This window comes from Camelus dromedarius, chromosome 8, assembly GCF_036321535.1.
Source record: "Camelus dromedarius isolate mCamDro1 chromosome 8, mCamDro1.pat, whole genome shotgun sequence".
Classification (NCBI taxonomy): Eukaryota; Metazoa; Chordata; class Mammalia; order Artiodactyla; family Camelidae; genus Camelus; species Camelus dromedarius.
The window spans coordinates 82,013,244-82,038,513 of NC_087443.1; the positions used below are offsets into that span (position 1 = coordinate 82,013,244).

Below are 25,270 nucleotides of genomic sequence, written 5' to 3' on the forward strand. Positions count from 1 at the left end.
CGCCCCACGTGCCTTTGGCATCGCCAGTCACCAGGGACACCTGCAGGGCGGACGCCACCCTGGGGACCCCGGTCGGCTGCTGCCCCCACCCCGACCGCTCACGAGACGGACACAAGTGGTTGCTTTTCTGCTCTCTGAACGAGCGGCTCCTCCCAGCTGTACCCTGCACTCTCATCTTCAGGTTCTAAAACTAATTTTTGCCATAACAACCTTTTTATTCTGCTTCCGAATCACTCCATTACGAAAGGACATTTAAAAAACACCGAAGTCAGGGCTCCCTGGTGGAGGGCACTTTGTGTGTGGTGCACTCACAGATCAGGACTCCTCACGGGGCAGCTGGGAGAGTCAGACACAGCTTTAATGAACAGCCATTCAGCCAGACTTTCCTTGGAGTAGAGGGAAAAGCCTGTGACCTCAAGGCACGCTGCGCTTCCTCCAGACACTGCCTTTCACCCGCCGACATGCGACCGCATCACGATTTTAATACATAGTTGCAAATATATCGGAGCAGGAGATCTTAGCACTCGCATGCTGTTCTCCTTCCTGCAGAACGTGACAACAGGGTGGAATATACCCACCAGGAGTTGCAAAGTAATTTTTTAAAACAGCGTCACCTAAGGAGCACGCGTTCCCCTGTGGTGAGAGCCAGCACACGCTGGGACCAGACGAGGCTCTTTCCCACGGCTCCCGGGCTCCGGGCATCTTACCAGGGGGATCCGGGCACTGGGGTGGAGGCCACGGGTCTCGTGCCTTTGGCTGCGCTGTCCTCTCCTGTCACTAGGATCGAAGGAGGCTCCTTTCAACAGAAAGAGAAGGAGATCACTTTCTTTGTTTTTTAAACTTAAAACACTCGTCTCCAATGATAAGCAGCCAAGTAAAGGAGAACAGGTCTGCAGACAGACCTGCCCGCAGCGGCTGCTAGGTGGTGGCCCGCTGGGGACAGTCAGCGAAGGGGACCGGGCAGTCGTGCCACAGCCTAGAACCAGCGGCACAACCAGGCGGAGTCACTCAGACTGAGGCGTCCCCCCGGTTAGCCCAAACTGGCTGAGCCGCCTGCTCGTGCGGAATCAGGCACAGGCGTGGCAGCCGAGAGCCTGCTTCTGGCTGCCCGGGCGTCCGGGGGCAGGGAGTCCCGCTGCATTTATCTCTGGGAACGGGCTGACCCAGCGGCTGGAGTCACGGTGCCCCACACGCTGCCTTCAGGGGCAGAGGACCTCGGAGCTCGGAGGGTCCCGGGTGCGGCTGGGCCGCCCGGCCCGGCCCTCGAAGGCAGGAGGAAGTGACAAGGCCGCTCCTTGCCGGGTCCAGCAGCTCCGGTGATGCGCCTCCTAGAGCGTCTCCCCGGGGGCCGACGTCAGGGGTTGTTTTACATCGTGCGGGTGATTCTGGTGCACTGTGGGGTTTGAATCCCTCTGTCTCTGTCTCCAATGAGAAAATAAAAACGTTTGAACGTGGCATCACTTAGAAGAAAATGAAGATTTATTTCCTAAAGTTGAAAAAAAAAATAAACTGTGGCTGGGACACTTGATCGTTGTTCACTATGGATGGAATTTGGAGAAAAGCAGAAGCTGCTTGAGGTGGGGAAACACGGACGGTTGCACCGCAGATCGGACCCCCGGTTCAGGCTGGCCTGTCGGCCGCAGCAGGTTGCAGCGGACCCCGGGTTTTGTTAGACAAAAGGAATCAGAACCCAGTCCCTACAGGGGGGACTGGAGGACCCCAAGGAGGAGGCTGTGCGTGTGTGTGTTTTAGGGAGACTCGGCCTCAGTTTGGGAGTAGCTGTAAGAAAGAAATGCAGTCGCAGAGAGCGCAATAAACCCTGGTGGGGAGGAACTTTTTCCCTTCTGCCAGCTGCCTCCATGGTTTTAAATCCCAAATTTAGAAGACTGTGAAGAGGACGCGTCCGCTGCCTCTCGGAGCCAGGTGAGAGTAGATGCTAGACGTTCCTCAAGGTGGCGGCCGGGCTCTGGGTGGGGTCAGGAGCGATCACGGCTGTAGATTTGTGTGTAAAGAATTGGAACGCAACCCGGAACGCCATCCCATATGTGGAGAATCTGTTTCCACCATCACCACTGTCAGTGCTTTGTGAGTGAAGGCGAGGACACCATTAACCGTTTGCCTGAATGATGACAAGTGGGGACACCACACCCCCTCACCCCGTGTGAGCCTGACACTGCAGGGCCGGCCGTGCAGGGATGTGGCGGTGGATGCAAAGACTTGCTCCAGGGCCCCCGAGGGCCACACTGGGACCAGGACTCATCCCACCGTCGCGGCCAAATTTCTGATTCATTCGAAAGGAAAGGGCCAAATTCTGGGAGCACTGAAGCATCAAATTCAGACATAAAGTTAAAAGAGCACCGAGGGTCTGCACGGGCGAGACAAACCCCAAACGAGCAACGTGGAGCTCCCGCAGAGCCCTCGGCTGCAGAGTGAAGCTGCCTTCTCCTCACAGCGGAGGAGGACCTGGGTCAAAGGGAGCAAACGGCCAGTGTCAGCAGAGCCGGCCGGAGGACGGGCCGGAGGATGGGCGGGAGGAGGGGCCGGAGGCCTGGCCGGGCCCGGGATACAGCACTCATCCTGGCGAGGCCCAGCGTGGACTCTGGGCGGGGCCGTCGGCAGCCCGTCCCCTCGGCCTCAGGCCAGGAAGCCCCAGGCCGCGACAGGCAGTCTCGACCCCATTCCGGGGTCTGCTTGTGGCCCTTCATTCATCGTGACAGGTAATCACACTGAATAAATGATCTGTGATTTATGTAATTATCCCTAGGTTGGTAAGTTTAGGAACAGCGTTTTTCAGAATTCGAGGGTAACAGGAAATGTCCTCGTGTCCCGTGAGAAAGTGAGTTCAAGCTACATAACAAACATGTCAGGAGTGTTCAGAAACAGCTGTGTTAAAACTTCTATAAGTGTTAGGACCAGAGTTTATGTCACTAACCCAATCAGAAAAGCTAGGGGCGGTTTTCATTACGAAGCTAATTGAATAATGAAACCCAATGAGGGGCCTCTGAGCAGGAGGTGACCCCAGCTAATTATTCCAGGGACCTTGGTGGGATGTGATTTGCGACGGGGACTAACACTCAAACGTGGCGACGCCGGCGTTCTCCAGGGCTAATTATCAAGGTCGTCTTCCTGAGGCCCGTGCTGGTCATGATTTCCTGGTGGTGATAAAAATGGCTAATCATGGCATAAAACTCCCCTTCCACGCTGAAGTAATAAAAGTGAGTTAGAGATGCGGAGCCCCGTGATGAAGAAAGTAGTTAAGACAGAAGAAAGACGATCTGCTTAGCAAACACGTAATTCCGGCCTGGCAGTGCATCTCCTCTAGAGAAGTCCTGTGTGGGGAGCGAAAGCTCAGCCTGCACTCGCGTTGGTGATCCACTCACACCGTCTGGCGTCGGCACTCAGGGCAGGAGGGAGCCGTGAACCCCGGGTGGAGCGGCCCGGGGCTGTGGCCAGCCGGGGCCTGGGGCGGACGGGCGGGAACGGGAGGTCACAGGCTTGAGGCAGAGACACTCCCGGTGACAGCGGAGGGAGAGCGAACGTTCACAGGACCCGGGGGCAGACCCGCGGCCTCCAGCGTATCTGACAGATCAGAGCAGGTGCCATTCGTGACTTTCAAAGCAGCAATCAAAGCCAATTCTGTGGGTTATTCACGGGAAGGTAAATGCCTCAAACACACTCAAGGTCGATCCAGCAAAGGCCGTTTGGTAAGGAGCAGGGAAGGACTGGAGATTCTACTGAGTTAAGAAGACACAAACGTGTGTCGGGTTTTCTGTGGCAGGGAGACCAATCTCAGACGACAGCCTTGCCCGAGTGCCATGTGGCTGCAACAGCCTGGCTGCCTGCGTGCACGCGCCTCCTGAGATGCGGGGACAGCGCACGTGGGGGCCAGGGTCACCACCCACACTGCCCTGGGCCCAGACGCGGAGGGGACGGCCAGGCTGCTTCTGCCCAGGTTCCACACGCCCCTCCCTCCCGTTCTGCAGTGAACTGGGACAGTCCCGCTGGGTCTGGCCCTGCTTCACACACAGATCTGCAAAGCGTCACAGCCCAGAGCCGGGCGGGAAAACAGGTGCGAAGGGTGCGCAGGCCCCTGGGCCCCCAGCCCGGGGTTTCACGTCTTTCACGCCCACCGACCTTGTCCTCCGTGTCCCCCGCCGGGCTCCTCCTCTCCGCCTGCAGCGTCGGGGCCGGAGGGCAGGGCGCTCGGCCGCGCTCCCTGCTTTTATCTGTGGGACCAAAGCAACCGTCATGAGCATCCACGGGTCACGTCAGTTTGGAAAAACTGAACAGGGACAAACAATGGCCTGAGAGTTCAAGGTGGTGGCACAAAGCATGCATCCGGGAGGCAGAGCTGACCACGCTTCCACTGCAGCCTCGTGACGAGGTCCCCTGGCAACTCCATCCCCAGCGCAATTGGCTACACCTTGTGGACCAGGCCACACAGGTCACGGACCTACAGGACATGGGCCCCCTGATAGGACAAGGGCCAACGCAGGCGGCAAGGCCAGGCTTTCCTAGGCTTTGACAGTTGGTGGCCGTGATGGGCCACCTGGGGCCTGGGTCCCCCCAGGGGGTCCATGTTGGTCACACCTCCCATTTCCACTTTTTGTTGGTCACTAGAGTGGGCTCTGGCTCAGCCACGGGCGGTCTGCATGGTGCTTTGAAAAGGGAGTGTCTGGGAGGAAGGGGGCAAAAGTGGCAAAAACGTGGTCACAGGATGTGAGAACAGCTTCATCCTCATGGAGGACGCCCGCGTCGCCCTGGGGTAGGGAGCGGGCAGTGCTGGCCAGCAGGGCTGACCGCTGTGTTACTGCCACGGTCAGGAGGGCCCAGACAGCTGGCCACACACCACGCCTAGTTCACCCGGGGGAGCCTGGGAGGGGTTGTTTGACCTGGGGCTCCTGTCTGTCCAGCGCAGCTGGCAAGGTCCCAGGGGCACATCTTCCCAGCGGAAGGGAGGAAGGAGGGACAACGAGCATCTGCGTGTGTGTGTGCCTGTGTATGTATGTGTGCGTGTGTGTGCACGTGTCTATGTGTGTATGCGTGTGTCCTAGTATGTGTGTATGTGTGGATGTGCACGTGTGTGTGTGCATGTGTCTGTGTATGTGCGTGTACTAGTGTGTGTGCATGTGTGTTTATGTGTGTATGCGTGCATGTTTGTGTGTGTGCGTTTCTGTGTGTGTGCATGTGTATGTGTGTACGTGTGTGTGCACACACTGGCTCAGCTCCCGCATGGGGCCCAGCCACGGCGCCCAGGTGGCATCCGTACCTGCACTCATGGCTTCAGAGCCGCATCCAGCCTGCGTGAGCCCTCGGTGAGGAAGCCCCTCACTCCGACCCTCCGTTATGTGCTCGGAGGTGGAGGTGGCCAGCACCCAGGCCCCACAGAGGCGCTGCACCTGGACAAGGCAGAAGCGTGGGGGAGCCAACCCGGATGTCTCCCTCCATCTGTCACCGGCACGGATGGATGGATAGAGTTTGTCACGACCACAGAGAGGCCCTTGCCCACTCGCTGTCACTCTGAAGGGTGGTCTGGCCTGCAGGCTCTCCCCAGTGGCCAGCAGGCTGGTCCTGGCTGTTAAACGGGGCTTTGTGGAGCTGATGGCAAACAGGCCGAGCAGGGAGCCAGGCCTCGTGGCTCCTGTGGCCCTCACTTCTCACGCACGTGCGTCTAGAGCCTGGACCGCACCTTCCTTCACGCACAGAGCCGACCGCGGCGCTCCCGGGCAGACGTGACCACCACCCAGAGACACGCCTCGGGCCACTTCACTGTCGGCCTTGGGGAAGGAGCCACCCACTGGTCACCGAGCTGCAAACCCGGACCCCGCTCCGCCGCACAGGCAGCGGGGCTGCTTTGTTGTCTCCCAGGGTGACAGCAGGGCCCCGGGCAGCGAGCGTCTCCAGAACCTGCAAGAACGACGTGCCCCACGCCTGCCTGCTGCCGTGGTGGGCGTGCAGCGTGGGGCCGGGACTCTGGGTGGGGCTGCCCGCTCCTGCCTCTACTCGGAGGCCCTTTGTGCGGTGGAGACCAGGTGCCCTAAACAGCCGGGAACCCTCGGCAACGAGGTTATCCTCTCAGGGCGGAGCCGGCCGTGGAGCAGGTGCGGTGATGCCATTAGATCGACAGCGCATTCTCCGACGCCCGCCCCACTCATCCCACGGAGCCCCCTGTCTATCAAGGTCTGGAGCCGCGGAGCTCCGTCTCCGCTTCAGCCCTGGCCCCGATCCCACCAGCCAGCCAGCTCGTGTGAGACGGGAGCAGCGAGTTTGCCAGGAGGAGTCCGAGGGGCAGCTCTGGGACCCAGCCGTTCTCTCTGCTCATCCGAGGGCCAGTGCCCAAGGTGGGCAGAGCGGATTTGCCATGACGTCTAGCTGCGGGCAGCCCTGGCGGGATGTCTGGTCTGGCCAGAGGGACGCGAGGGCCCGTTCTGGGGGGAAGCCAAGAGGGCAGTGTCTGGAGACCCCACCAGAGCAGCTCTTGTGGGAAAGAGGCTGGGGACACAAGGACACGGCCTCATCCAAGAGACCGCAGCCACGGGAGCTCCCCAGAGCCGCCCACAGGACCTGGGACCCTCAGCCCCGCCCAGCAAGGGAGGCCAGAGAATAAGCAGAAACCCAGCCAACCCCCCGCCTCCCCACAGAGTCTGAGGAAGGGGGAGAGAAGCTTGAACTTCTAAGGAGGTGGCCCGTTTGGGTTGTGACCCTGGGCTCCGCTTTCTAATTGCTGGACTGAGCCCTGTGTTGTGGACAGAAACGAGCAGATGGCTTTTCATGACCTGAGCTCGAGCCAGAGCCACATGGCCTGGGGTCCTTCCCAGTCTGCAGGGGGCCGTGCCAGGAGGAAGCGGCTGTGTCCTGTGCCAACATGGGGGCTCCGGGCAGGGGCTACAGCCATCCTGCATCACCAGACCCGCGAGTCAGCATCCTCTCAGCTCGTGCAATCACACGCATTATAAACAAAACGGGAGGGGAAACTGAGAGCAGGGCCCCCTGCTCATCAGAACACTCTTCTCGAAGAGAGCCGTCTGCTTACACGTAGTCCCTCGTTACCCCGAGAAAATATATGCATTTTTTCTTGCTTTTTAAAACCAGTTGAGCCTGGTAGAAATCAGCTCCACAAATCCAGCTCTGGGGACAAAGGCACCGGCAGTGCGCACTGTGACTGCTTCTTTGAGAAGGAAGTCCTTCCTGGGGAATCACTTGAAAGCCCCTCGGGGCGCCACGGACCCCCACTCGACTCCTGTGACAAACGCCTGGGCCCGGCCCTGCGCTCCGTCCTTACAAGCCAGCACTTTCTAACCGCACGGGTCCCACAGCCGCCTCGCTGTGTGGCTGAGCCCGGCGGCCCTGCGCTCCCGGGGCGGCTGGCATCTGGCCGTTCCCCCCTGGAAGTGCCGAGGGCCCCAGGCGGCTGCAGGGCCCTCTGACACGCGTAAATGCCCTGCACTCTGGGCCTCTCTGCAAACTCCGACGATGTTGTCATAAAGCGCCCCTGGGGTGCCCTGGAGGACTGGCTTATGGAGGGACACCCACAAGCTGTGAGTCCCCGGGCGCCGAAGCGCTGGGAGCACGCGGCACGTCTCCCCGCACAGCTCACCCCTCCATCAGGCCTGGCTCTCGGGTCTGGAGAGCTCTCAGCTGGCCTGCGGCCGATTTTCCTCCTGGCAGGGCTGAGTGACAGGGGCCCGGGAAGGTGGCGTGGAGTCTGGAAGGGAAAAGGTGCCTGGGTGATGTGGATCAATCACTGACAAACACACATCTGCTGCGTGTCCGGAGTCCAGCACAGCCCTGGTGCTCGTGGGGAGAAGTGGGGGCAGAGGTGGGTGCAGCAGGATGGCGTCTTCCCTCGGAAGGCTGTGGGAATCGGGGAGGGGAGGGGGTACACTGCAGCCCTTGGGAGGTGGCTGGTGGCAATAACTTGTCCCCTTGAACAAAGAGGACAGAAGACCGAGCTCCTTCTCACGGGCAAGGCTTAGCTGTGAAAATTCTCGGCCCAGCAATCAGCCAACCTTGCGTCCCTGAGAGAAGCGTGAGGTGGGTGCGCTGTGTCCTGATCTGAGGGCAGGGGTCCCACCAGCTGTCCAGCATGTCACCCCAGGCCATGATTCCCATCCAAACCGCCTGTCCTCTTAGCGTCACAGAGCCATGAAGACTCAAAGGAACCTGCCGTCTTCGGGCACCCAGGCTCAGACCAAAGATGGCTTCCCCGCGGCGGAGCTGGGTCAGCAGCCGTGCCCCGCGCTTCCGCAAAGGCTGCTTCTGCTGAATAAAGCACTAGGGTGTTTTTAAACATTTAAAAATCATTTTTAATTATTAAAATGAAGAACCTTCGCAGACAAGTCCAAATTGTCTAATGTCTAATGGTCAAAAGTGATGAAAATTAGTCAGCGTCTTCTACTTCAAAGGGTGATTCTGAAATTCAGTCCCATTTGAATCCAGTACATTCTGCCCTGTCTTGGTCTCAGTTTCCTCCTCTAAAAAGTTAACTCATCTCCTAAATTTCTTGCAATTCTAGGACTTTGAAAGTCAACAGGAGGCCTGGAATGCTTGGGGCACATTGCAGGGAAAAGAAGAGGCCAGCAGTGACCTTGGAGGGCCGGTGAGGACAGTCTTCCGGTCTCCTCCTGGGAGGATGGAAGTGGATTAACCCCCCGAAGAGGCAAGAGGCCTTTAGATTCTGGAAGCCAGCAGTGACCTCGCATGGAGTTAGTGCGGGGTCTCCTCCGAGACTGAGGAGACGCCTGACCCACAGACCACCTGCACCATGGGACCCTGACGGTGACTTCCCGGGGGTGCCGGTGAGGCTGGGGGGCACCAGGATGGCTTGAGGTCTCTGGTCGTTGCAGACCACTGGCCGTCATGGGAAGGTTTACAGAGCGAACCCACACCACTAACGCCGCACGCGCGCGGGCCTCAGCCCGCAGCAGGCTGGAAGCAGCAAACATCCTGGTGTCTGCGGGGGCAGCGCTTGGAAGCAGAGGTCTCCTCAGCGACCCCACTCCTGGAGAGGCTGTAGGGGACGTGGGCTGTGAGGTGCAGCCCTGTCATCCTGGGCTCCGTCTTCCGGGGTTGCCACATCTAGCGACCCGTTTCCCTAGATGAACGTTCTCACCTCCAAGAACAAGTGACACGCCGTCCACTTAGGGAAGTGCCTTACGGGGGATGATGAGCGGTGCTTTAATCTTGAATCCTGGCTCCTCGTAAGCACCATCTTAAAATAATTCCTGCGACGCCCGGGCCAAATAGAAACCATCATCTCCCTTTACACGTAAGACGACGAGACGAGGTGAGCCAGTTTCCAGGTTAAAACATAAATCATAAGGGAAGGCGGAAATTATTTGCCAACTGAAGCGGCACTGGGGTCCTTTGAAAAATTTGATAATAAAATAAGAGGAAAATGTAGTTTCTGTGTAAGATAATAAAAATGGCACACGCCGTCAGTTGCGTACGGTTCTGAATGAGGCTGGAGAAGGCACTGATTTCCAGAATCCACCCTCTCCATAAAAACCAAAATATCAAAAGGAGACTGGGCCCCAGGGAAGTGGCCGAGCTCAGTTTTACTGCAGCCCAGGTGGTGCCCTAGCAGGGCTGCCGGCCCTGGAGGACCAGCGGACACAGGAGAGACACGGACAGACGCCGGGACCGAAGACAAGCAAACCGAGAGGAACAGACGGCAGGGAGCAGGGTGTTGAGCTGGTCTGTGGGGGGCGGGGAAGCCTGGCGGAGGGAGCCTGGAGCAAGGAGGTTGCTCCTGCCGTCCCCTGTCCCCTCAAGCTGCGCCACCGGGGAGACTCAGGGGTCTCCCTGCTCAGAGATTGGAAGGGTGGTCTGAGTGGCCAGGCTGGGCTCACGGGGAGCTGTTCTCCCCGCCCTCCTCTCGGGCCCACGGGCTGGGTCTCCTGTCCTCTGGAGGCACCCACCACTTAGCGTGGCCAACGTGGCTGGGGACCTGAGGCTGTGAGTCAAAGTCCCCGGACACCTGGGGGCGCAGCTGCCCGGGCGTGACGATGATGCTGGGAGCGTCCGCACCAACGCATCTCCCCGTCTCACTGGGGACACAGCCTCGGCGCGCACAGCAGGCCCACAGCCAGCAACACAGACAGGACCCCGGCGGCTCGGGCGGTTTTCTCTGACAGCCCCACACGGGGATAAAGGACAGACACTGGTCCGGCAGGGGCACCTCTGGGTGATGCTGTCAGGCCTGCTCAGGGGGCCAGAGCAGCAGCCGGCGTCCAGGACCTCAGGACACTGCGTGCTGGAGAGGGCGAGGGTCACAGGTCACTGATGGGCCCTGGATCCCGCGCTCGGGCCAGCCCGCGCACGCCCACCGTCCTGCTCCCCCAGCAGAGAAGTCCTTCTCGCCTTCCTGTAGCTGGAGCTCATTTTCAGTAAACGGCGAATCGTTCCCGAGCCCTAAAGTTTTCACGGGCAGCGATTTCACAGGGGTGACAAGCTGCGAAGGGAATTCACCCCCGCCCATTTGTAACACCCTGGATCCCCCTTTCTGGAACAAAGGGTTTCAAAACACTCACCTGGAGGACGAGAGCTTGGCTTCCTCCACAAGGAAGGGTCACAGGACCGCAACGTGGGTCCACCCTGTAATGTGACCGTCACCCCACTCCCGCAGAGCGCCCGCACCACATGTCACTTGTCCACCCGCCTCCGTCCCCAGCCAAGATCCCCAGGGTCTGCTGCTGGCCTGATGGACCCCACAGTGTCCGGTGTCACCACTGTGATACAGGAGAAACGGAGCGTGAGAGGATGGCGGTGTCCCAGGTCCCAGGCGAGTCCCTGGGATGTGCCCTGCCAAGCGAGGGTCCTTGGCTTCATGTAGGGAAGAATTCAAGAGTGAGCCACGGTTGAGCAAAGGTAGATTTATTCAGACAGATACACACGCCATAGACAGAGTGCGAGGCATCTCCGAAGGCCAGAGAGAGCGACCAAGGCCTAGGAGATACACCCGCAGCCAGAACGCGGGCCTTCTCAGCCAGAAGGGAGAGCAGTGGCCTCAGAGCATGAAGTCAGCCTGGAAAATGAGACTGGCCACGAGGTGCGAGGTGGCTGGGTTATGGGCTCGGTAACTTCACAGGCTAACAAGTGGGAAGTTTACTCCAACTGCTTTGGGGAAGGGGCGGGGCTTCCCAGGCCCCGGGCCACCGCCCCCCCCCCCCCCCCCCGTTTGACCTCTCAGGGCCAGCCTGGGGGCTGTCCTGGCCGTGGGAGGGCCAGTCGGCAGCCGTCGTGTTACAATGGGCGGATACGGAAGCTCCATGTGGGGGCTGAATCTTCCGCCATCTGGGTGCCCGTGGCCGTGTCATTCCTTGAGTGGCTGTGCCCTGCCCCTCCCCCCGGTCAGCCCTGCCCCCTCTCCTCCTGCGTCGGCTGGACAGAACGGCTGTGGGTGATGGGTTATCCTCACCGACCGTTATAAAACCTGAAGCCCCCGTCCTTTCGTGAAGGCAGGCTACGCAGGCTGACGGGGAGCAAGGTCAGAACAGAGACGTGGGAATCCGGCTGGCAGCGCGGCGAGCTTTGGCGTGTCCGCTGTGACGGCACTGCTGCCCGTTTCCGGCGTGGACGCGGCGCACGGGGGACATCAGGGTGTGGGATGGAAACCGGGCCGGTGCTGCACTGGCCCAGAACGCTGCTCCAGACCCACCGGCACCGCAGCCCTGGGAGCAGGCCTTGTCCACCGGGGCCAGAGGCGGCCGCACCCAGGCAGTGCGTGTCCGGCGGGTGATCCAGGCGGCCGGCTGCCCAGGCCACCCCCCTGCCCCGACCTCAATACACACGTGCTCCGTGAATGAACCGACGAAAGAATGAAGGAGCTACAGGTGAGCCTTATGCAATTTCAAAACATACACACAAAGTTCTGGTTATCATCCCATAGTGGGTACAGCGCAGGCAAGAGAGACATATTAAATGAGACAGCTTCCGTAAGGACACGTAGAAGATTCTGCGCACCCCAGCAGACGTGTACTAAGCCAGTTAAGGCCTTCCGCCAGACTCGGGCCAGGAGGCGGAGGGACAGCGACGGAGACAGCGGGGGACGGAGGAAGAGGCGGAGGCTGGAAGGGGGACGGAGACAGACTCACGCAGACAGACTGCAAACCTCCTTTAAAACACTCCACTCTGGCTCAGGCAGAACGTGCCGCAGATGTGCAGCGTTCAGCCTTCTCCAGCGAGCACACACCCCCTCCGCGGTGCCAGGCTGAGTTACTTCTGCAGCCCCCCCTTCAAGGCAGCGTGGGAGCCACGGCTGCTGAAGGAAGGAGAGCGCCCGCCATCACTCCGCCCCGCCCCCGGGATGCCGGGGAGCACATGCCGGTGACGTCTGTGCCTCCAACGTGGGTGTCACCAAAGTCACGCTGGGCTTGTCACTGCGGTTCCCTAGTGACTGGAGCTGGCAGCGGGGGTGCAGGTGCCCACTCGCCTGAGAGGTGACGGTGCACCCAACACGCACAGCACCTGCACATGCACACGCACACACGGGCACACATGCACAGCACCTGCACACGCACATGGACATGCACACACGGGTACACACGCACAGAAGGCTACTATCTTGATGAGTTTTCAGCCGTCACAGAAGTTAAATTTGTTGTCCCGAGGTCCCCTGCATAGTCAGGTTCTCCAGTCTACACCTGTCAGAAAAGACTGAGAGGAAGCAGACACACACGGAGAAACGAACGAGCAAAGTGTCAGCACGTGGCTTTTTCTAAAGGTGACAAGGAAAATAAGCTGCCACCATTAAAAACAACAACAACAACAAACACCTGTACTTGGCATTGCCTTCAGAACGTGGACAACACCTTGGAAAGCTGTCCTGCAACGCCTCATTCCCCGTCATCCGGCAGAAGCCTGCCGCCCCCGACTCCAAGGGCACTCAATGGCCTCCTCTGGCCTGGGTGTGAGGGGCAGGCTGTGCGCTGCACCCCACGTTCTACAAGCCCCCCAGGCCACCGGCAGCATCCACCTCCGGGCGGCCCCGAGCGGCAGGCCTGGGACAGACGCCGGCCGGTGAACAGGGCGTCCCCCGCCACTGACCCCGCCCGTCTCCCGATGCCCCCCAAGAGCCGCGCTCCCGCTCCTCGCCCCCAGCGGCAGCCGTCCAGCCCGGGGCCCCCCCAGCGGGTCGCGGTCTGCCTCCACTTCCCTCTTCCCCCCGCGGCCGGGCCTGGCCTGCCACCATTTGTATTTAACCAGCGTCCTCGCTCCTGGACAGTTAGTAAGTCTCTGCTTCCCCTGTAGTCCGGAGGATTTTTCGAGCTCCCTCGTGCCCCCCCTCGGAGATCTAACAAACCGCTAGTCCCACAGGGGCCCGCGGTCACCAGGCAGGGAGGGCCTCACACGGCGGCGTCTGAGTGGTGACGCCGGACGCCCCGCCCGGCAGGTGCAGACCTTGGCCCGCGGGTCCCCCGGGGCCCTGGGATCTGGCCTTGGGGCTGACTTCTCCCAGCAGGGCCTCCTGAGGAAGCTGCTTCCAGCCTTTGTGCCTGGAGGTCACCCGTCTTATTGAGATTATGAGTCCAAAACCAGACGCCAGCGCGGGCGCTGCTCCCAGGGGCTGAGCAGCGGGAGTGAGAAGGCCGGCGGGCTGAGGCCTGGAGGTGGTTTTGGACAAGGATGACGCGGTTTGCAGTCTGCGTGTCTCTCGTTCCATCAGCTGAGTTTTGACAAATATGACAATGAGCGTCTCAGGACTCCCGAAGGGTCCTCAGGAGGCTTGAAGGAGGCTCCTCATGGCTGAGTGTGGTTCAGGGACCCTGCTTGATCCGGGGGCACCTCAGCTCTCGGGGACGGGACTCCCGGCTTTCGCAGGCACTGGCCTTATTGAGAACCTGGTGGCGGAGCCCCTCACCGCTTCCTGGACATGAGGTCTCCCCAGTCCCAGGGGCTGCGGGGAAGCACAGGAGGACACAGTGGCCTCCCGACCCCCCACAACAGGTGTCCCGGGGACCCCTCAGCACCCCGTCCTCAGCGCCCACCTCAGCGTACGTGCTTCCAGGTTGACCGTCCGGTTTCTGCACCTACCGGTTCTCTCTTTATCAACTTAAAAAACAGAATCAAGGGATGGAAGCCCACCACCCACACCGGAGAGCCCCAGATTCACTGCTTAATGAGAAAACACAGCAGTCCCAGCAGAGCAGCGCTGACTCCCTCACGGGGCTCAAGCATCCAGTGCCTCGGACGTGCCCCTTACTGCTTGCGTCTTGGTCCCTCGGGGACAAGCTCCGTGCTGTCAGCACCGAGGGGGCCCTGTGCTTCCCTCTCATGGGGACACCAGCCCAGCCTCGAGGGCCCCGCTGACGGCAGAGCAAATGCTCCACCAGGGGGTTCCTGTTAACACACCCCCAACCCCCAAGGTGGGGAAGCAAGCACGTCTCGCAGACAGGCCAGAGCAGCTGGTGGGGGGGGGCCCGAGGCCACCGGGGCAGGAGCGGCACCTGTGAGTGTCCCAGGATGGAGAGCCTCTCTCTTTCCTTCTCTGGGTCACAGGGAGAGGCCAGGCTGTGCTTAAGGGCAGGATTGGCTCCCGTTATAAATATAGGAACGTGAAAATTGGTATCATTTAATTTAGTTTTCAAACTTGTCTGTCGCACCAAGTAGAGGGGTGAGTACTGCCCTTCAGGGCACCCGGGTGCGAAGACCTCCACCCGCCCTCCTCTCAGGCCGCTGGGTCCCCTGTCCCCCGAGGGTGCCTCCTCCAGCCTCACAGCAGACAGGTGGCCCAGGCTGCCCAGCCCCAGGAAGCTGGGGAGTCAGGCAAAGCCCACCCTCCGACAGGGCCTCCGTGAGGGGCGGGGGGCGCGGCCCCAGCACTGTCTTCACACCCCAGGGGACGAAGCAAGGGTCCCAGGTTTTCATCTGACGTGGGCTTTGGGGTTAGTGGGAACGTGGGTGATCTACTGGCTGCAGCGGATGAACAGAGCCCGACATGGTGCTTCACATGCTGAAAGCAGGGCAGGCACTGGGGCGGGCGGTTCGGTCGCACTGCTGACTCGGGCGGTCCCTCCGGGGAGGGGGGTCCCACGCATCCTGGCTCCCCGGCAGCCGCTGTGGTCCGACTGCAGGGTGGGGGTGCTGGCAGCTTCAGAGTCCCCGCATTCTCGTTTCTGTGCCTGGTGACAGCAGCGCGCCCCGAGGACAAAGGGCTCACAACTGTTTCTTCACTTTTTGGTCAAAATCAGGCACCAGGCACAGCCCGGCTCTAATGGGGCACGAGTGCCAGGGGCTGGGGGGGGGAAAGAAAGGCTCTGAAGTCAGGCTGCGCCTCGGGCAGTTCGTGACCGTCCAACCCCACGGCTGGGGCGCCTGGGCTGGGGCAGGACTGGCACCCCCGGAGCCGCGCAGGCGACTACACACAGGGCTGTGGACAGAGGGTCCAAAGGTGGGTGGTGCTGGGACGAGACCGGGGACACCTCACGGAGACAGAGCAGGTGTCAAGTCCCAGAGCTTAGACGTCACGTCCCTAACACACCTCTGCCCCAGAGGCTGGGCGGGCGACGGCAGGTGGGGCCAGAGCAGGGAGCCGGGGCCGGCTGCGGCCAGTGCGGGGCCAGCCGTCCCCTCCCCTCTGCTTGGGTGCCACAGGGAGCCGTGAAGGCAAAAACACGAGGACAGTGACGTGTGCCATCGTCAGTGTCAACAATGCTAACACACGAGGTTATATACGGTACATTATACAGTGGTTCACACACATCGTCAAATGCTTAAACCCATTTTCACACTGAAGGTCTTTCCCAGGCTGCTGTCTTCTGTGACCGTCATTTCCTAGAAGCAAAGGCATCTCCGGAGGAGTCTGCAGCTCCCCTAGGAGCCTCATGACGATGCTAAAATTAAGTGTTATCGCCTCAGAGCTCGAATATCGTATTTAACCCTTTAGTTCTCTTGCCTCGAGTATTCATGGCTTCAGAGCGTAGAACATCCTCAAGGCACCTTTTAATATAACCTTCAGTTACACACGGAAGAGAAGCGAAGCACGCGATTAAATACGTCCATGTTCTAAATGACATCGTTGCATTTTATCAGATCGGAACATAAACGCAAAAAAAGAGAAACCCGATATTAAAGCAAGTGTCACATAAAAGGGAGATTTGAGAAACCTGTGTTTCTGGAGCAGGAATCACAGCCACTGACTGACTTCCATTGTCAGCAATGTCCGTCGCCGCGAAGTGAAGGGCGCTGCGCGCCGCGGCCTTCGGGTTGGAAGCGGCTTTTCAGGGGGGATTCTCACCACGGGGAGCTTCGGGGCGCAGGCCAAGAAGGGCACAGCCTCCCCACACAGGCCGCCCCCAGGGAGCTGACACAGCCACCCCGAGTCTGGGGAGTCTCTGCTGCTCCCGGGTCTGTGTGGTTGAGATGAGCCCTCCGGTTCTCTGGCCGGGACTGGGTCCCCCCCAACGGTGGAGCCCTGGCCTGAGGGGAGGCCGCGGTGGGGCTCAGCTAGGGACCCCCGCTCCCCTCCCCTGGTCTGGGACGTGCAGGAATTGGGGAGGATGGGGGGCAGCCACCGCATCCTGGGGGACCAGACGTGCTGGGCCCCGCACGCAGGCTGGGCTTGGAAGCAGAGCCGGGAGTCTGCGCTCCGCTCAGCTGCTTACTAGGCTGAAGCCTGGGGACCATCTCTTCTCTCCTTTGAGTTTCAGTTTTCCCAACCAAATGGAAAACAATCCCCCCGGCCGCCATAACAAAATACCCTGGATGGGGCGGCTTAACAGCAGACATTCGTTCCTCCAGGCGGTTCTGGAGGCTGGACATCCAGATCAGGGGTCCTGGGGAAGGGTCTGCATGTGGCAGAGATAGGCTGCCCTGGGCTGCTTCTGCTAAGGCTGCCCCTCCCAGTATGATGGCCCCACCCTCACGTCCTCATCTAAACCTCATCTCCTCCTACGGGCTCCGCCTCAGCACTCTGACACAGTGAGGCTAGGGCTTCAGCGAACGGGTCTCCGGGGTGTGGGAACAGTGCCAGCAGCACATGGGAGATTCGGGCCATGGACAGAGGTGCCGAGTATTCAGCGCTGGGTGCAGTCGGCCACGGCGGGTGCTCACACAACGGGATCCAGCAGTCACCGGGGCAAAATCATCCTAAACCAGCCTCGTCTCCCGCACAGGGTCTGCCTGCAGCTGAGCAAGCAGAGAGGACCCCAGACGGGGTGCAGACGCAGGCTGGGCCCTGGGAGTCAGGGACGGAGGGGCTGGGGGGTTCCCTGAGCCCCCAGGTCCAGCTGTCTAATCTGCAAAACGCAGCCTGTTCCTCTAGCTGGATCTTCTGAAACACTGTGGTAGCAATTACTCTATCATGAAAATTTTAAGGGAAGCATTTGACAGTTCTTTGCAAATACGATAGGAAAGACCATTCATTCTTCCCAAAGCATCATCGCTCATGTTAAGATGTAGCTGCAAATCAGGACACAGGTGTCAAAGCCATCCTGACGCACAGTGAATCTCAGTGCATCTGTGTTGCCGTGTGTGTGCGTTTCCAGGCTTTCAACCAAGCCAAGCTACTAAATTCTAGATCCTCTCACAGGCCCCTGAGTCTCCCATGTGAGTGGACACAGCGAGAAAGGCCTGAAGAATTTTCTCATGCCTCTTAAAAAAGTTCATCCTGCCCTGTCGTCGTGTAGAAGCGAGGAGGGCACCAGGAGGGCCTCCCTACGCGTAGGATGCACAAGGGACAAACACCTCTTTTTAAAATTCTCTTAGGTATAAATCAAGATTTGTGATAAATTTGTCTGAACCTAACCCATTTGCATAACTGAAATGAACAGATACCTACAAGGGTGTATACCCGATGCTCAGAAGTGCCCTTGCGTTTCTTCGAAGTCTGCAGCACCGAAAGAAGAGGTGATTTCCAGAGAACTGTGCAGACTGCTGCGTGTTTGATGGCGGTGGGTCTTGGATTTATATACCCGCCGCTTAGCATCTGCAGGCGGGTTATTCTCCAAAGAGCTCGTATTGAGTCCGCTCTGACTTTTGCAGACTAATCTATATGAAAATGCAGCCCTCGCCTAGCTGATTTATTTTCACATTTAGATGTAGTAAAATTAATAGTGCAGTTCTCATCTTGGTTGATGAAATTAACTCAGACCCTTTTTTCTTTTTTCTTTTCCTTTCTTTTCTTGATCCAACTTCTTCCAGTTATTGTCTTTATTTTCAGAAGGGAAGTTATTCCAGTCATTTGATACAAATGGCTTTAATTAGTTTAAGGCAAACATAACCTTTAACAAAAAACACAGGCAGGGGACTGCTGGTCTGCGTGCCACGGGAGGAAAACACAGGCAGGGGACTGCTGGTCTGCGTGCCACGGGAGGAAAACCCAGGCCGTGCTCACCAGTTGACTTGCCACAGCCGCTGCACAGTCCGATCTGGTTCGGCGTCAGAATAAACCACCCACCACCTGGAAGAATGATTCCTCTGCCGAGGCCATCAAACCGCCAGCGCGTCCCCACACACAAACGTATTTATATCACAAGGGCCGGTGCACCGAGTGATGGGGGGGGGGCTGTCAGGTCTGTGCTGTCCACCCTGCTCCGTCCCACGCAAGACAGGCTTGCTCTGGCTGCGAGCAGAGTAGTTTCAAAGGAACTTGCCTTCTTAATAACTGTCTCTTTCAAAGGTATTAAAAGTCAGAAACAGTCAACGCTACGCTTACTGTGGAGCAGCCAGAAGAAAGAGCCTGAATTTCGGAAAAAGTCAAGGGAAGGTTCTCATCGAGGTGTACCCTTCCCAGTTCTGTCGGGCTGGTCGCCGCATGTGCCAGCCCTCCGCCACGAGATTCCGAGTTTCTGGCCCATACACCAGCACTCCTGCTGTGAATCGGACCTTGGACCCCCCACGCCCTCAATGGCCCCTCGTCCTCCGCAGGTCCAGGATGGAACCCAGTCCATCCCCTCCTCATCACGTCCTGTCTTCTAGGACTTCCGCTCTGAACCCCACCCCAGAACAAGCACAGGATGCTGTTTCATGCCCCTGCCGTGTCTGGAGCAACTTCCCAGGCCTCCCGCCAGGTGGGATCAGGGCCCCCCCGCTCTGGGACGCCGCCCGTGGCTCCCCACGTACAGGAGAGCACCCCTGCTCTGCCCTCCATTCTGTCCACGTCTCGTCTCTTTTCAGACCATGCTTAGTCATCGGCTGAAGCACCTCTCCTTCGTGGAAGATAAACTCATTAAGGGAGGGGCCGTGTCTTGGGCAGTCTTGTCAGCCGCGCCCCTGCACAGGCACCTGTGTTCTGCGGGGGTCAGCCAACCCCGTCCACCAAGGTGACCCCCACACCTGACTCTTGCTGCTCTCTGCGCCTGTCTGGGCTGTGCAGTGGGCTTTTCCAACCCCCCACGCTCCCTGGGTTTGTGACTTTGCTGGAAGTTTCAGTGTCCTGGAATTTGCTTCCCTTTCTGCCTGACAAAGTCCTTCCCGCCTTCCCAGGAGAGCGGGCCGCCTTCCGCACCTGCCAAGCCCACACTGGGAGTGGCGCCCAAGCAAAGACCGCACATCCTTCTGTGCGTCAGCACACGTTACACACGTTCCTGCTCCTGCGTGTCACATTTACATGACCCATTTTCTGAAAACAGAAACCATGCCTTTTAATCTTTTAATCGACTTGAAATCAACTGTGTGATTCACACAAAACAGACGCTTAGTAAGTGTGGAACGGCTGACTAGCTGTACACAGATGAATGGACAGCTACCCATGGGGAGAGACGAGGGGGCTTGTCCATCTGCCTCCTCCCACGTGCAGGGCCGTCAAACCAAGAGAAACAAATCAGCAAATAAACAAGACACGAGATCTGGCCGGAGCCAAGGCCGCTGGTGGGGGGGGGTGGTCTCCGTCTCCGAGCAAAGACTCCCACGCCAGTCGCCGAAGGATCCTACTACCACAGGGCCGGCCCCCAGCCACGCACGTCTCCAGATGCTCCGCATGGACATGCAGGAATCGCAGCTGGAACTCGCTTCTCTACTGGCTGAGCCTACAGTGTGGACAGGCAGCCCGGGACTGCCGGGCACCTGAGCGCGTCTGCAGCACGAACAGCCAGGTCGGCCGTCAGCACAGCTCAGGCCCAAGTGGTGCGCCTCCCGGAGCAGAGAGGGAAGGTCAACGTGTCCCGACGGGGGCCACTCATGCTCCACGTGGTGTCTCAGAGGGATTCAGGAGGGCACTCTGTCCGTGAAACGGGAACAGAATGCTCTAAAACCAACAATCAGAAAACGGGAATAAACTCTAGGAAACTATATATAATCCTATTATATTTATATATACTTACATTTTTATTTCCCAAAGAGCTCTTTCTTACTCTCTTTTACTTATGCTATCTTTTAATTTAATTTATGTGTCCTCATATAGAAGTAGGTCTATATCATCTTAATAGAGAAAATGAGTGGAGATTTGAAAGAAAATACAAGGCAACACCCCCGACTGAAGAAGACGGTGATAAAGACCTTAGGGGAGGGAGGCATGAACTTGGGCTTGGCGATGGGTTCTTAGATACGGCACCAGAAGCGGGAGCAACCAAAGAGACAGACAGAGCAACTGCCCTTTACCAAACCTGAAATCTCTTCTTCATCAAAGGGCGATACCAAGAAGGTGAAAAGGATGACTTGCAGAGCGGCAGGAAGTATTTCCAAACCGCGTGTCTGATAAAGGCTTCGTAGCCAAAAGTAAGACACTCTTACAACTTAACAAGAAAAGACAACTGAGTTAAAAAATCAATGAAAACTTGACGAGCTGTTTCTCCAGAAATGATACACAAACGGCCCACACGCACATGGAGAGAGGTTCTGCATCACTAGTCGCTAGGGAGGTGCAAACCCAAAGCACCACTGGAGACCACGTCACACCCACTAGAATGTAACAACTGAAAAAAAAAAAAAGAAAGGAAAATAATGCTGGCGAGGATCTGGAGAAATTGGAAGCTTTGAACATCCTAGTGGGAATGCAGGATGGTGTAGCTGCTGTGGAAAACAGGGTGGTGGTTCCTCAAAACCTTAAGCATAAAATCAACATAAGACATAATAATTCCACTCCTAGTCATGTAATCAAAAAATTGAAAACAGGTACTCAGCAGATGCTTACAGACAAATGCACACAGCAGCACGAGCCACAACAGCCAAGGGGTGGGATCGACACAAGACGCTAGCAGCGGGAGGTTGGGTAAACAAGACATGGCCTATCCGTACAGCTGGCTGTTCTCCAGCCACAAACAGCAGTGAAGTCCTGGCACCGGCTGCAACGTGGACGCGCCTTAAGCCGTGTGCTAAGTGACAGAAGCCGGGCACAAGGTCGCCTTCCCTGATTTCATTCATACGGAATTTCCAGATTAGGACAGAGCACAGACGGGTGGCTTTGGGGCTGGGGGACGGCGAGGGGTGCAGAGTAACTGATTAATGGACAAGAGTCTTCTTTTCTGGTGATAAAAATGTTTTGGAATTAGAAGGGGCAGCTCCCCATCCTTGTGAAGACACCAAATACCACTGAATTGTTCACTTTAAAATCATTGATTTTATGTTCTATAAATTTTTCTTTGATCAAAAAGAGAGAAAAAGTAGGAAACAGAGAGAGAAAAGTAATTTAGGAAGCTGAACATCGAATTAACGGAAGAACCAGAAAGAGAACAGAGAATGCTGGGGGAGGATTTCTGACGGCTCCGGAGACCAGGCTTCAGGTTTACTGGCAACGGAGTTCCACCTTGACCCGTCGAAGTGAGATTTTGGAGCACTGGTGATAAGCATAGATCTAGAACATTCCAGAAAGAAAAAGAGAACTGATCTCCCCTAACCTTCCTAAGGGTGCAGACAGGCCGCAGGTGGCTGTGGGCTGGATGTGGTCAGCAGGAAGACCTCCGTCCTTGGGCACCCGGTGTGTGGTCAGGTGGAGGGGCCGCGGCACGGAAGCTCTGGACTCGGACGCGCCTCTGCTCCGGGTGCTGCACGCACACTGAGATGCCGTCAGCATCCTTGGTGCTCATTGGCTGGCTTTTGCCTTTCCTCACGTGTCTCACAGGGACAAAGATAACGCCTTCATCGTCCCCACAGGATGGCTGTTAGAACAACGCTGGGTGATGTTTATTTGAGACCCTTCGAAGAGTCGGAAGCAGGGATGGGAGCCGAACCTCAGGGAGCTGCCACCAGCCACCAGATCTGTAACCCACACCACCAGCCTGCAGGTCAGCGGCCTTCTACCCTGCGGGGTCCTTTCCCTCCCAGCCCTGCCCTCGCTCCCCGCCGACACACAGCCCTGGCCCTTGTGACCAGAGGCAAGTCCCCCAGAGGCGACACACATGGCAACTCCAAGGGTAACAGAGAAGCCCAGGCTGCAAGCTGGATGAAGGACTGAGACTTTGACACCAAAGACAGTGACCACGGTGACGGTGGGCACATAGATCAAGTTTACTGTCACTGCCCACCCCTCCCATCTCTAGGCTGGGAGGGCCTGCTGAAGGAAGGAGTGATTTGCGGAGTAGCAGATATTTGCTGGGGTGACTTGACCTCCAAGGCAGGGTCCCAGCTCACCCACAGCTGTCCTGGACCCTCCCATCGTCCAGAACATCACAATGGACATCCAAGCGGTCCAACAGGGGGCACCCCACCCGGCGCTCTGCTCTGCTGCTATTGAACCTGCTGGCCTCACTCATCACTGACCCCGTCCCCACCCACCCTGTCCCTCCCTGTGCTTGTGAGGAGGGCAGGTTCGCAAGCGGGTGGCCGCGAACCTCTCCTGCAGCCAATCCTGAGGTATCCGCCCCTGTGGCTGACCAGGGTCTCCCTGGTTCTCCCTGGGGTCTTCAACTTCCCAACTTCCCACCGGCCCCCTCACTATCCATCACCCGCAAAACTGCGCTGAATGGTGGTGTCTGGGCCGCTCAGTTCTCCCGGGGAGCTCTCACGCAGGCCGGCGCTGCCCTCCCTGCCAGCACTCCTTCCCCTGCTTTGGGGCACTGAGGGTGAACAGGTCAAAAGAAGGAAAGAATAAGAGGGTGTCCCGACGCAGCCTGCAGGGTCCACACGGACCCCCACGCCATCCCAGTCAGCCTCCCGCCTCCTGGACGGGAAGGGACCGGTGTGGAGGCGGGCTGAACGCACACTCTGCATCTAAGGTGCTCTTCCCCCCTGAACGGCAGCCTCTCCTCTGCCGAGCCCCCCGCACGCTCCGCACCGGGAGGCCGGAAGTCACCGCCACCGCCTGCCTGGGTCCAATTAGAGCCGGGAGTACCCGGCTTCTGACAAGAAGATGGAGGGCTTGGCTGTCACGGCGGTTAATTGGGGTGTTATTTACGTGTTTTGAATGCTTGTGAAGTTCCCGGGCTGTTTCTGATGCAATGAGCTCCACTGATGGCCGGGTTTATGAGTTGAAATACTGGTAATCAAAGAGCCGCCCGGTACAACAGAACACAGTGAACACGGGCCTGCTCTGCTGGTTTCCGTGCGGAACACCGAGAAAATGGGTTTCAAAGTTTCTCCAGGGAGATAAAAGCTCCCTCTCGCCGGCACAAGTACTTCCTCCACTTTGGAAAGATACAGGCTACAGCCAGAGAGACGTGAACGTCTGAAAGAAGAGGCAAATACACACAAAAACAGGTTTACCTGTAGGCAGCCCAGCACCTAACCAGCAGGGCCAAAACAGAGCTGAGTTTCTCCATTTCATTACTCCAACGTTCAGCAACGGGCACATGATTAACATGCACCCAGGACAATTATTATAGAAGAACTCAAACGACCTCTCACACAAATGCTTCAATAGCTTTGACTCTGGACTCTTTTTGCACATGTAAGTGCGACGTAATTGTGTATTTTTTAAGAAAATCAATTTAAACTTTTACGGATGTAACACTGTACCTCTGAGATTCAGGAGAGCAAAGCACACACGGGCCTTTCTAACGGATCACGCCGTCCATTGCAAGGGCGGGCCACGTCTGTTTAACCTCCCGTGTGGATGGCCGAGACGTTTTCCCCAGCGCTTTGGTGTGCCAAGTCTTACTGCCACGCTCAGCCCTGCACACACTGACTTGGCATCTCAGGGACTTTCCTGAAGGTCAGTCTCGTGAGGGAGCAGCTTGGTCAGAGGCTGCACATAACTGTGACTTTGGTAAGGATGCCAAATGCACCACCTCATCTTTAGCTTTAATGAATGACCAAGCCTCCCACCTGGAGGGAGGGGCTCTGCACCCTGGCCTCACGATGAGGCCTCCTTACCTGTGCCAACGGCAGGGCAGGGGAAGATGGCAGCCTGAGTAAAGGTTCATTTACCTCCTGCTCTTCCATTAAACATAAACTCTGAGAACTTACTGGGTCCCCGGCACCGCTCTTGGCCCTGCAGGAGGCAGCCTGGCCCGGGCGGTACGCAGCGGACACACTGAACCGGCGGATGAAGCTAGTCTCCCCGACCACTGGCTGCGCCCCGTTTTGCTAGCCCCACTGGGGTGTCAGTAGGTAAAGAGCCCCATTCACGGAACTTACACTGCAGAGGACAAAGTCACAAGGTAAAATTAACGGATGAAACGCTAATGGATACACGAAAGCCATATGGCGTTCAGAATACAGTGTAAATTAGTAACAAACAAAGTAAACCCATGGCCGGGCCCTGGGCCGAGGCCAGGACATAGGGGCTCCCGGTCGGCCCCCCACCGGCAGCTCCCGCTTGGAGACAACCCCTGACTCCGGCAGCCGCGGGCCCCGGGGGCTGCGTGTTAGAGAAAGCAACTCCATTCGCTGTGAGCGCCCACCCCCCCGCCACCCGTCACCGTGGACAGAGGGCTGACCTCTCCCCGGAGGCGGGACGTTCACAGGCTCGGTGCCGTCTGGACATCTGGTCAGAGCACCCTCTGGCCACCACTCCTCAAAGCCTCGACGATCACTGTCCTCCTTGAACCTGAGACAGGGCCCAGCCACGTGTCCTCTGTGCAAGCACTGCCATGTCGCAGAGAAGGCAGAGGGGCAGGTCCACCCCAGGGGAAGAGCAGGCAGGACGCTGGAGGCGCGGTCAGGGCGCTGCTGTGGTTGGGCTCCCACGCCTGAGGCTGGGGTGTTCCCTGAAGACAGCCCGGCTGTGCAGGGGGTGCCTCCACTCTTCCAGCCCCACAGGTCCACTGCCTGAAGGTCACTGTGAACACGGCCCAAGCGTCCACCAGTGCAGACTTAGAGCCAGGGCAGGAGGGGCCGTGGGTGCAGGGGACCGCCTTCCCGCCCCTCGGGGACACTGCCAGGATCTCAGCTTTTCTGCGGCCAGAGCGGATTCACGTTGCCTGGCCAGGCTGGCTGGGATGCCACCACCAAGCAA

At 58.3% G+C, this 25,270-nt stretch overlaps 1 protein-coding gene across 1 annotated transcript in view; it reads right to left on the bottom strand.

Moving 5' to 3' along the window:
* TCERG1L (transcription elongation regulator 1 like) overlaps positions 1-25,270 on the bottom strand; it is a 172,353-nt gene that overhangs the window by 51,159 nt on the left and 95,924 nt on the right. Inside the window, exons 5-6 of the mRNA XM_064488626.1 lie at positions 4,135-4,226; positions 708-796 (exon numbers count right to left, since the gene is read on the bottom strand). Coding sequence (XP_064344696.1) covers positions 708-796; positions 4,135-4,226 — 181 coding nt within the window. The remainder of the gene's footprint in view (positions 1-707; positions 797-4,134; positions 4,227-25,270) is intronic.